At 41.5% G+C, this 12,298-nt stretch overlaps 1 protein-coding gene across 1 annotated transcript in view; it reads right to left on the reverse strand.

Moving 5' to 3' along the window:
• Window positions 1–12,298, reverse strand: part of LAMA1 (laminin subunit alpha 1) — a 291,968-nt gene that overhangs the window by 19,013 nt on the left and 260,657 nt on the right. The window contains exons 57-60 of the mRNA XM_073550937.1: window positions 8,716–8,831; window positions 7,437–7,626; window positions 4,225–4,383; window positions 2,004–2,157 (exon numbers count right to left, since the gene is read on the reverse strand). Of these exons, the coding sequence (XP_073407038.1) occupies window positions 2,004–2,157; window positions 4,225–4,383; window positions 7,437–7,626; window positions 8,716–8,831 (619 nt within the window). The remainder of the gene's footprint in view (window positions 1–2,003; window positions 2,158–4,224; window positions 4,384–7,436; window positions 7,627–8,715; window positions 8,832–12,298) is intronic.

The following is a 12,298-nucleotide window of genomic DNA, read 5'->3' on the forward strand; positions in this document are numbered from 1 at the left end:
TTCTGAGTATTTCAGAAACTGCTGATCTACTGGGATTTTCACGCACAACCATCTCTAGGGTTTACAGAGAATGGTCCGAAAAAGAAAAAAAATCCAGTGAGCGGCAGTTCTGTGGCCGGAAATGCCTTGTTGATGCCAGAGGTCAGAGGAGAATGGGCATACTGGTTCGAGCTGATAGAAAGGCAACAGTGACTCAAATTGCCACCCGTTACAACCAAGGTAGGCAGAAGAGCATCTCTGAACGCACAGTGCGTCGAACTTTGAGGCAGATGGGCTACAGCAGCAGAAGACCACACTGGGTACCACTCCTCTCAGCTAAGAACAGGCATCAGATGGCTACTTTCAGCAGGATAATGCGCCATGTCATAAAGCTCGAATCATCTCAGATTGGTTTCTTGAACATGACAATGAGTTCACTGTACTCAAATGGCCTCCTCAGTCACCAGATCTCAATCCAATAGAGCATCTTTGGGATGTGGTGGAACGGGAGATTCGCATCAGGGATGTGCAGCCGACAAATCTGCGCCAACTGTGTGATGCCATCATGTCAATATGGTCCAAAATCTCTGAGGAATGCTTCCAGCACCTTGTTGAATCTCTGCCACGAAGAATTGAGGCAGTTCTGAAGGCAAAAGGGGGTCCAACCCGTTACTAGCATGGTGTACCTAATAAAGTGGCCAGTGAGTGTATATATATATGTTATATATACAGTATATATATATATAGTATACACATACAGAGAGAGAGAAAGAGAGAGGAGTTTTCTTATATAAATATATTTAGGGTAGTTTTATACAAAGATATATATATAATATACACAGTGCATACATATATTAAACTATTAAACTTCTACACATATACTGTACAAGTAAAGGTCAAACAAAAGTTACATTCAGTAATGAATTCTGCTCCATTTCTACTTCTTACCATGTCAAGATTAGAATATACTGTAGATCGAACTCAATGGACAATACTTAGTTTCTACTAGAATTCAGTGGGTCATGGATAGGCAAAGTTTATTTTCTCTTTCAACCCCTCCAAAATATAATGACGGAATATAGAAGGATTTCTTAGGCCCTGTTCACACGGTGCAGATTCTGTGCAGTTCTGCAGCAGATTTGGCCCTGCAGAACTGCAGCAGAACTGCACGTGATGTACACTACCATTTAAGGCTATGTAAAACAAAAAACGCTGTGCACATGCTGCTGATTTTTCTGCGCAGATTTGGTGCAGAATAAAAGAAGCAGCATGTCGCTTCTTTTGCGGTTTAGCTGCAGTTTTCCACCTGCTCCATTCTAGAAATCTGCAGGTGAAAACTGCAGGGGAAATCCGCACAAAAACTGCACTACATCTGCTCTTAGGCTGTGTGCACACAATGCAGATTTGCAGCGGATTTTACAGCGCAGAAACGTTGCATATCCGCATTGTGATGTACAGTAGCCTTAAAATCAATGTAAAAAAAAAAAACGCTGTGCAGACGCTGCGGATTTTTCCGCGCGATTTTCCCGCGGTACAAAATCCGCAGCATGTTACTTCTTTTGTGCAGTTTTCCATCTCCCCTATCACCAAATCCGCAGGGGGAAAACCGCGATGGAAAACCGCACAAAAACCGCATGAAAACTGCATGAAAAATGGAAGAAATCCGCAGGAAAAATGCAGGTCATTTGACCTGCGGATTTCTTCCATTCTGCGCGGAAAAATCCGCAGGGCCAAAAAGTACGTCTGCACTCAGCCTAAATCTGCACTAAAACTGCACAAAAACTGCACGTAAAACGCAGGTCATTTTAGCAAAATCTGCGCGGAAAATTCCACAGCAGAATCCGCACGGTGTGCGCCTAAATCCTTAGCGCTGAATGTCTGTGGTTATATTTGTTAGTGACGAGTGGAATATCATCAAGAGTCAATTATCTTTCATCATTTACTCATCCATTGTTCTTAGACGTCTTGCACACACGGCAATGTCACATATCTACACTTTACTATAAATAATAAATAATATTTACCTAAAGCAGCAAATCCGGATCCATCAAAGTAGGTTCCCTCCTCCGCAGAAGTATAACATTTATTGACTGCATGTATGGAGATGGCCCCGTCCTTATCCAGCTGTTTGCTATTAATGGTGACATTGCTGATGCATGCTGGGATACTGTGTGTCACCTAACAAAGAAAAATCAGCTTTAGGCATAATTACATTATTCTTCTCATAACAATTGAAGCTGGTGTAATAAAGTCTTCTCATAACTGGGATTTGTAAGTTAGGGTGTAAGGGAAAGGGGGATATCTTCACAAATTACGCCTGAAAGAGGACTTGCCACAAATACATAATTGTTTGCCTGATGTAAATGCTGTCGTCTTTTGTTCCTGCTCCAATATATTCTATATTATGGCCTTCTCTTCTTTGCATAAAAAATACAATCTTTTCGCAAAGTGGATGTAGTCCTCAACTCTTCTTCAAGGCAGACTTCTTGCAGACCACTCCCAGTTGGTCCTAAAGACTAAATTTATATACAGACAGGAGGAGCCTATTTCTCATAAACCTGTGCAGGAGCAAAAAGCAAGCCATACCCAATTCAAGAGAACAGTGGCATTTATACCATGTAAAAGAATGACATTTATGGCAAGTGACTGGCCTCTTTACGTACTGAGGGCTCAATTCTTCATCAGCGGCTTTTCTTTTAAGTCACTTTACTTCTTTGATTTTCGCTTGTGATTTTTGCACCGCATTTAACCAAATAAAAGTTTCGCTAGCATCTAAAATAAGATAAAAACAGATTCTTTATTTGTTCTTTTCAAAAAAGTAACACGCCATATCAAATTGAGAGGATAAAGAGAAACCTTCCAAATATACTTTTCAAGCCTATATGGTTATTTGTCCCTTCTGTCCGCTTTTTCTATTAGGCACTTTTTTGTGAAGAACAAATGAAGAATTTATGTTTTATCTTATGTTGGACGCTAGCAAAATTCTATTTTGACTTATGCAGCGTCTAACACTGGTCATGCAGTCCCTGTTTCCAGGGTGAGTTGACTATTTCTCTGGTTTTCTATCTACATTTAGCCAAATGGCGCATGCATTTCATGAACTTTGCATGTAGGCCAAAATTGTCTTTTTGTATTTAACTGGTTTTGTGAATTTTTAGCATGGAAACTTTACACATTTCACAAAATGCCATAATGCATGAGCTAAAATAACTGGTGCACTATATCTAAAACCATTTGATAGGGACTAGAGTACAGTTGTGCCAAATTTTGCCACTTTGTTCTATAGTCACATTTTATGAATGTGTCTAAAACATCTGATAAGCCACATTGATGGAAATAACCTAAACTCTAAAGCCCCCGTTACACACTGCGATATCGCTAGCAATATCGCTGTAAAGTCACCGATTTTGTGACGTAGCAGCGATATTGCTAGCGATATCGCTGCATGTGATACTTACCTCCGACCGGCTCCCCCGCTGGTTATCGCTGATCGCGCGAGAAGCTCCTGGATCATTTCTCGTCGGCCACTTCCTGCGGCGCTTCCTGCTGTGACGACGAGCGACGCGTGGAGCCTGGCGGGAGGACGTCAGGATCGCCGCGTCTGACAGGTAAGTAGCGACCCCCGTCCCCTGCGATGTCGCTAGTGAGATCTGCCTGTGTGGCAGCTCACTAGCGACCACCTAGCGATGCATCAGCGATCCTGACCGCGTCATATCGCTGGTCGGGATCGCTGGTGAGTCGCTAGGTGTAACGGTACCCTAACCAAACCACAAGAGAGAACTTGAAAAAAGGTGCAAACCGTTTGATGAAGTTGACGCAAAACAGAAAGTCACTAATTGAGAAGTGTTCGAGCTAAAGACCCCATCAGAAATGCAGTCATAAATTGAGCCCTGTCTGTTTACGCCAACGTAAATGTGTTCTCAGTTGATTCTGCTTGTAAGTAAACCTGCCGATAATGCTAAAGGAAAAAGAAATAACCACTTTAAATAATTCCAACGCCATCATAATTACGAATGGTTTATACATGCATACAGGTCACAAGTAATGAGGGGTAAGAAACAGTTTAAGAAGAGTTATTCAAAAGAGAGGTCTTGCTCTTGGAAGCCCCAGGCAAATGCTATTAGCTGCAGAGGAACTGCAGATTTCATTGAAGGCTTTGAAGTTATTACTGGTGAAACAAGAGGCCCCCTTCTATTATAACTGGTCATAAATACTCATTATTGCTATGAAAAAAGCCTTCCTTACATTTCCAATGTTCTTAGCTATGTAGCTTGGCGGCAGACCACCCAGGTACAGTTTGCCTTCCACATCCAGAGTGTTGCTCTCTCCTGGAGCGCTGACTGAAGTAGATTCTTGACCGTCAATAGTAATGATATTTTTTCTTTTAATGTATTCAGTTGTTATCTGTGAAAGTAATATCAATTTTCAATGTCTTGGAGAAACCTTGCATTTTACATATTATATAATCAGAAATATGAAAAAAATCACTATATGGGTCATTTACTATAATTATGTTCAGATGTAACATGCACAACGTATGGCTGATTGGTGGCTTAGTTTTAATGCTTGCATGCAGATTTGGTTCAATGTAAATTACTCAGTGTACCTCATGGTATTAAAAATACAGCCAGTGAAATAAGTATTGAAAACATCAGCAGTTTTCTAAGTAAATATATTTTTAAAGGTGCTATGGACATGACATGTTCACCAGATGTCGGTAACAACCCATCCAATCCACACAGGCAAATAAATCAAACAACAGAAGTCTATAAATTAAATTATATATAATAGTGAGAAATAACACAGGCAAAAATGAACAAATGAAGAAAGATAGGTGCAAAAAGACCTTGAAAAACATGACACCAGCAGAAATCTATCAGTAATTAGAAAGCAATCCTGCCGCTTAGTGAAAAATAATATCAGCTGGTTCAACTGATGGCCTGTAAAAAGGTGTCTCACGAGAAAGATCTCATGATGGGTAAAACCAGTGAGCTGTCTCAAGATATTCACAACCTTATTGTTGCAAAATATACTGATGCCATTGGTAACAGAAGAATTTCTAAACTAATGAAGATTCCAGTGAGCACTGTTGGAACCATAATCCAGAAGAGGAAAGAACATCATTTCACCATAAACTGGCCATGACCAGGAGCTCCCAATAAGATTTCAGACAGAGTAGTGAAAAGAATAGGTCTCCAAGAGAGCCACAGAAAAACCTGGAATCAGCAGGTATAATATTTTCAAAGAAAACAATAAGTAATCTACTTAACCTCTGTGGCCTGTATGTACACTCACCACGCAAGACTCCACTGCAGAACAAAAGCATGTTCGGTTATATTTAAAGTTGGTCAACAACATTTAGATCAGTCTGTGAAACACTGGGAGAATATAGTCTGATCAGATGAGGCCAAAATTTATCTCTATGGATGCCATAACACACACCATGTTTTGAGACCAAAAGGCACTGCATATAACCCCCAAAATACCATACCATCAGTAAAGTTTGTAGGTGGAAACATAATGGTGTGAGGCTTTTTTTCAGCATAAGACACTGGCAAACGTCATATGATTGTAGGAAGGATGAATGTGTAAATGTACTGAGACATTCTTGAATAAAATCTGCTGCCATCTACCAAGATGATGAAGATAAATGAAGGGTGGACATTTCAGTAAGAAAATGATCCCAAACTCACAGCCAAGGAAGCCCTTAGTTGGTTTCAGAGAAAGAAAATAAAGCTCCTAGAATGGCTCAACCAATCCCCTAACCTGAATCAAACAGAAAATTTATGTAATGTAATGAGCTAAAGCTCAGAGTTCAGAGAAGGAGCCCACGCAACCTTCAGGATTTGAAGAGTGTTTCTGTGGAAGAATGGGCCAAAATCACAAGTGAGTAATCCATACAACTACCGTATATACTCGAGTATAAGTCAACCTGAGTATAAGCTGAGGCACCTAATTTTGCCATGGAAAACAGGGAAAGCGTATTGACTTGAGTATAAGATGGATATGCATTGTCCCCTCATCCCTATCCTTGTATACATGGCTCCTCATCCCTGTTCTGGTATGCATAGGTCCTTATCCCCATCCTTGTCTGCATGATTCCTCGTCCATGTCCTAGTATGCATGACTCCTCATCCCTATCCTTGTATGCATGGTTCCTCATCCCTATCCTTGAATGCATGGTCCCCCATGGTAAAAGCATAAAAAAACAAAAACCTCCTACTTACCTTCCCTGCGCACACTCGCAGCATCCTGTTCCAGCACCAGCAGCTCCTGTGACTGAGCGATCACATGTCCCGGCTCATTAAGGCAATGAATATTCACCTCTCTCCACTCACTGGGGACACGTGATCGCTCGGCCACAGGAGCTGTAAGTAGGAGGTTTTTTTTCTACTGCTGCCGGAAGCCGGCGGCTGCAGCTGTAGCTGTGCGAGCTAAACGAGAAATGAGTATTCATTGCCAGCACAGTGAACATTCATTTCTCTTTAGCAGCAGGCACAGTTACAACCGCAGCCGCCGACTCCTGCCTCCTGTGACCCGCTGCTCCACCACTTCCCCTCCCCCACCGGCTTCTGGGACAATGACTCGTGTATAAGCCGACGTGGGCATTTTCAGCACAAAAAATGTGCTAAAAACTTGCCTTATACACGAGTATATATGGTAGTTTCTCCATACAGAAGGCATCTTGACGCTGTCATCACCAACCGAGGCTTTTGTATGAAGTATTAAAGTTCAGTAAGCGTGTTCATTACTTTTTCCCTGTGTCATTTCCCATTATTACACATACTATAACTTAATGTATGGACATCTATAGTTTGATTTCTTTGCCTGTGTGGATTGGATGAGTTATTACCGACATTTGGTGAGAATTTCATTTCAATCGCACCTTTAGAAATATATTTACTTAGTATATTGTTGATGTGTTCCATACTTATTTCACGAGATGTATGTTCAATGTGGCCTACTAGCACAAGCACCTCCTACAGACATACAGCTCTATGGATTGAGTCTACATGACGAGGCTACTTGAGTGCACACCCTCTCCTGATATTTAGTCACAGAAGAGAAATGCTATTTTCCATCAAAATGAAGCTGTAGGCCCAAGAGGGAAACATGATTTATCTTGTGGCTATATGCATTCATCTTTTAATTCACGTTTTAATATCGTTAATGCCTAACACTTTCATTTCCTTTTTATTTCCCTTTAAACACTGCGATTTCGCTCACAAGGGTGATAATGTATTGATCTACAAATCTAGCAATGAAATTAACTAAATATGTGTGCCACCACTTAATGCAATAAAAACTACTCATTATATTTAATAGCAAAAGCTTAATGGGAATACCAGTTCTAGAAATTGAATAATCTAAATATTGAAATGGATTAGTACAAATTATTACATAAGATCCATTAATGTTCATCTCACATATTAAAACAAAATAATTTTTTTACATACTGTGTGCCATTTTCCATCATTGATAACAGCAGAATGCATGGTCTCTGTCCGTCCTTTTCCCATGTCGAACAGGAAATGAAGTTTCCCTTCATAAAGCCGAAGAGCAGCATAGTCAACCTGATTTTGGTGAGCCATGTAGTAGATGAGGCCACTGGTGGCGAATGTCCTCAGAGACAACTGAACAGACAGTCTACACAGAAAGTGACATACACCATGAGTACTGAAGCCTTATGTGACATTATATTGTAATGAACCTTCCAGCGCTGGGGTTCTGGGTTCAAATCCCACCAAAGACAACAACTGCAAGGAGTTTGTATGTGCTCCCCATGTTAGCGTGAGTTTCCCCTGGATTCCCCGGTTTCCTCCCACATTTCAAAGACATACTGATAGGGTATTTAGATTGTGAGCCCCATCAGTGACAGTGATGATAATGTATGCAAAGTGTTGCAGAATATGATAGCACTATAGAAGCAAAGCGTAATAATAAATAATAATAACTAATAAATAATAATAACTGCTCATAATGAACTCTCAAAGATTGCTTATACCCAGGTTCAGCAGCATAGCTATCGGGAGGCAGAGGGAGCAGTTGCCCCGGACCCTGCGCTTTGAGTGGCCAACCCGGAGCTACATTACTGTAACTATATCAAGCGTGCGCAGTGCGTCCATACAGTTAGACTCTATCCCTCTACACTGCCTCCCAGATGCTATGGGGCCTGTCATCACAAGTTCAACTGTATCAGCTGGATGCTGACACAGCTGGATGCTGACACAGCTGGATGCTGACACAGCTGGATGTTGACACAGTTGAAACCAATGATGAGAGAGGGACCATAAGGCCGGAGTCATGCTAAGCGTATGAAAAATCGGTCCAAGTCTCACTGCCGAGAATCGCACGAGTGTAATGCAAGTGTCATGTTTACATATATAAATAGTAGATAGATAGAATAAAAGCCGGCAATTCATCTGCAGCGTACAGTAAAAACAGAGTGACAGGTTAGAATGGAATAGATAGATATATACAGATAGAATACATAGAAAATGTATATAGATGTCAGTGACACACACATATATATACCATATGTATATACAGTATATATATTACATAGATAGATAGAAGAAAAGCCGGCAATTCAGCAGCCGCATAGTGTAAAATCACAGCGGGAGCCGACCGAGTTTCAGTTCCTGTATACTGACCCACTAGAATGAATATTGGCTACATACATGGTACATACATCCTTTTCTATTGAACCAATAAAATATATTGCTTTGTACTTACCGTCTTCTGATGGTAGATTGGTCAAATGGCAAAATGATATGGCTTCCTCTAGTAAGACCAAACTGGTGAGCATCGGGTACATAAGCTGGCAATATATCCTGTGCACATGGTAATGGCTATATTAACACAAAAGACAATACATTAGTTATATTAACCTTGATATTTTAATTCTAGAAAACATTCAGCCGCATCATCATCACAATGTAGTATAGCTTCCAACAACAGGACGGAGATTCAGACTCAGAAACTCAGAATTACTATTGCTGAATTTTAACCTTACCTTTTCAGTTGCAGTCTTAAAGGGGTTATCAAGGACTATTTTATTTTTTTGGAAGTGCATTGAGCAGCAAGGTGGTGTGCTGGTGAAAGGGGAAAAAAAAAAAAAAAACTCTTTTAAATCTTCTTCCTGAGCGAGTGTGAACGAGCTGAGTGTGACCTGAGCATAAGTGCGAACTGTGGTAAGTGTGTGACTTGAAATTCAGTGACTTTAGATTCAGAGAGTTTCCAAGGGAGGTCTTACTGAATTGCTGTTATAGTAATACTTTTTTTTTTTTTTTTATTATTTATTTTTGCTTATCTTATTGTCTGGTGCAATCCCCATTAGGATGTGCTCCACTATTGCCAATGCCATCCAGTGCACGTCTTGCCGCATGTATGCAGTCCTTGAACAGCCGGTCGAGGGTGCATACTGCTGTGCAAGATGTGAGCACGTTGTGCATTTGGAAGCCCAGATACTGGATCTAAATGTGCAGCTGGCAACACTGAGATCCATAGACAATATGGAAAGGAGTCTTCTGCTCACTGAGCAGACGCTCAATGGGATAGATGAGGGGGGGGATGCTAGGTTGGAGCTGCAGGACAATGAAGCAGCTAGCTGGGTGACAGTTAGAAGGCGGGGTAGAGGGAAGAGCACCAGGGAGGCTAGTCCTGATCTGGCACACCCCAATAAGTTTGCAAAGTTGGCAGATGAGGGGAGTGTTAGTGCAGGAGTAGCACTGCTGCAGCAAGGCATGTCCTCTGAAAGCCGGAGGAGTGTCTTCTCCAGTAAGGGGGGAAATAGGAGAGCAGGGCAGGCCAGACAGGTTCTGGTAGTGGGAGACTCAATTATTAGGGGAACAGATAGGGCAATCTGTCACAAAGACAGGGATCGTCGAACGGTGTGCTGCCTACCTGGCGCTCGAGTCCGACACATCGCTGAGCGGGTTGACAGATTACTGGGAGGGGCTGGTGAGGATCCAGCGGTCATGGTGCACATTGGCACAAATGACAAAGTTAGAGGTAGGTGGAAGGTCCTTAAAGATGATTTCAGGGAATTAGGCTGTAAGCTTAAAGCAAGGACCTCCAAGGTGGTATTTTCGGAAATACTTCCTGTACCACGTGCCACGCCAGAGAGGCAACGGGAGATTAGGGAGGTTAATAAGTGGCTCAGGAATTGGTGTAGGAAGGAGGGGTTTGGGTTCCTGCAGAACTGGGCCGACTTCTCAGTTGGCTACAGGTTCTACGCTAGGGACGGGCTGCACCTCAATGGGGAGGGTGCAGCTGTGCTGGGGGAGAAAATGGCTAGAAGGTTGGAGGAGTGTTTAAACTAGGGACGGGGGGGGTATTCCTTTTATAGGAGGGGAAGACAGTGCAGATAGAGACCTGGGCACAAATAATGACGGTGGGGGTGGCATGGGGGGTGGGGTTAGAACAGTTAATAATTTAAGAAAGAATAGAGGTACAGAGAGATACATAAAGTGCATGTATACTAATGCCAGAAGTCTCGCCAACAAAATGGAGGAATTGGAGTTAATGTTGTTGGAGCATAATTATGACATGGTGGGGATATCTGAGACATGGCTGGATGAGAGCCACGACTGGGCGGTTAATTTACAGGGCTATAGTCTGTTCAGAAATGACCGTACAAATAAGCGAGGGGGAGGCGTGTGTTTATATGTAAAATCATCCTTAAAACCCATCCTTCGTGATAATATATATGAATCTAATGAAAATGTAGAGTCCCTGTGGGTAGAGATAAGGGGAGGGGGGAAAAATAATAAATTACTGATAGGGGTTTGTTATAAATCTCCAAAAATAATGGAAGCAACAGAGAATATCCTCATAAAGCAAATAGATGAAGCAGCGACTCAAGGAGAAGTCATTATTATGGGGGACTTCAACTACCCTGAAATACATTGGGGAACCGAAACCTGCAGTTCCAGCAAAGGTAATAGGTTTTTGACTACTATGAGAGACCATTACCTTTCACAACTGGTTCAGGACCCAACAAGAGGGGGGGCACTGCTAGACCTAATATTATCCAACAGGCCAGACCGCATATCAAATGTAAGGGTTGGGGGTCACTTGGGTAATAGTGATCACAAATTAATAAGTTTTCATGTATCCTTTAATAAGATGTGTAGTAGAGGGGTTACAAGGACACTAAACTTCAGGAAGGCAAATTTCCAACGGATGAGAGATGATCTTGGTGCAATTAACTGGGACGATATCCTGAGACATAAAAATACACAAAGAAAATGGGAGACGTTTATTAGCATCCTGAATAGGATCTGTGCACAATATATACCGTATGGGAATAAACATGCGAGAAATAGGAGGAAACCACTATGGCTAAATAGAGCTGTAAGGGGCGCAATAAGAGATAAAAATAAAGCATTTAGAGAATTAAAGCAAGTAGGTAGTGATGAGGCATTAAATAAATACAGAAGATTAAATAAATTCTGTAAAAAGCAAATCAAGACAGCAAAGATTGAGACAGAGAGACTCATTGCCAGAGAAAGTAAAAATAATCCCAAAATATTCTTTAACTACATAAATAGTAAGAAGCTAAAAAATGATAGTGTTGGTCCCCTTAAAAATAGTCTGGGTGAAATGGTGGATGAGGATGAGGAAAAAGCCAATATGCTAAATGACTTTTTTTCAACAGTATTTACACAAGAAAATCCCATGATGGATAACATGATCAGGGATAAAAATTCTCCATTAAATGTCACCTGCTTAACCCAGCAGGAAGTACGGCGGCGTCTACAAATCACTAAAATTGACAAATCCCCGGGCCCGGATGGGATACACCCCCGAGTACTGCAGGAATTAAGCACAGTCATTGATAGACCACTATTTTTAATCTTTAAAGATTCCATAATAACAGGGTCTGTACCACAGGACTGGCGTATAGCAAATGTGGTGCCAATATTCAAAAAGGGGACAAAAACTGAACTGGGAAATTATAGGCCTGTAAGTTTAACCTCAACTGTGGGTAAAATCCTGGAGGGTTTTCTAAGAGATACTATACTGGAGTATCTGGAGAAGAATAACCTTATGACCCAATATCAACATGGGTTTACAAGAGACCGTTCCTGTCAGACTAATCTGATAAGCTTTTATGAAGAGGTAAGTTCCGGACTGGACCAAGGGAATGCAGTGGACGTGGTGTACATGGACTTTTCAAAAGCTTTTGATACGGTGCCACACAAAAGGTTGATACATAAAATGAGAACAATGGGGATAGGGGAAAATATGTGTAGGTGGGTTAAGAGCTGGCTCAGGGATAGGAAACAAAGGGTGGTTATTAATGGAGCACACT

The sequence above is a fragment of the Dendrobates tinctorius genome, unplaced genomic scaffold (assembly GCF_039654945.1).
Source record: "Dendrobates tinctorius isolate UK_male_01 unplaced genomic scaffold, ASM3965494v1 ptg000171l, whole genome shotgun sequence".
In the NCBI taxonomy this organism is placed as follows: domain Eukaryota; kingdom Metazoa; phylum Chordata; class Amphibia; order Anura; family Dendrobatidae; genus Dendrobates; species Dendrobates tinctorius.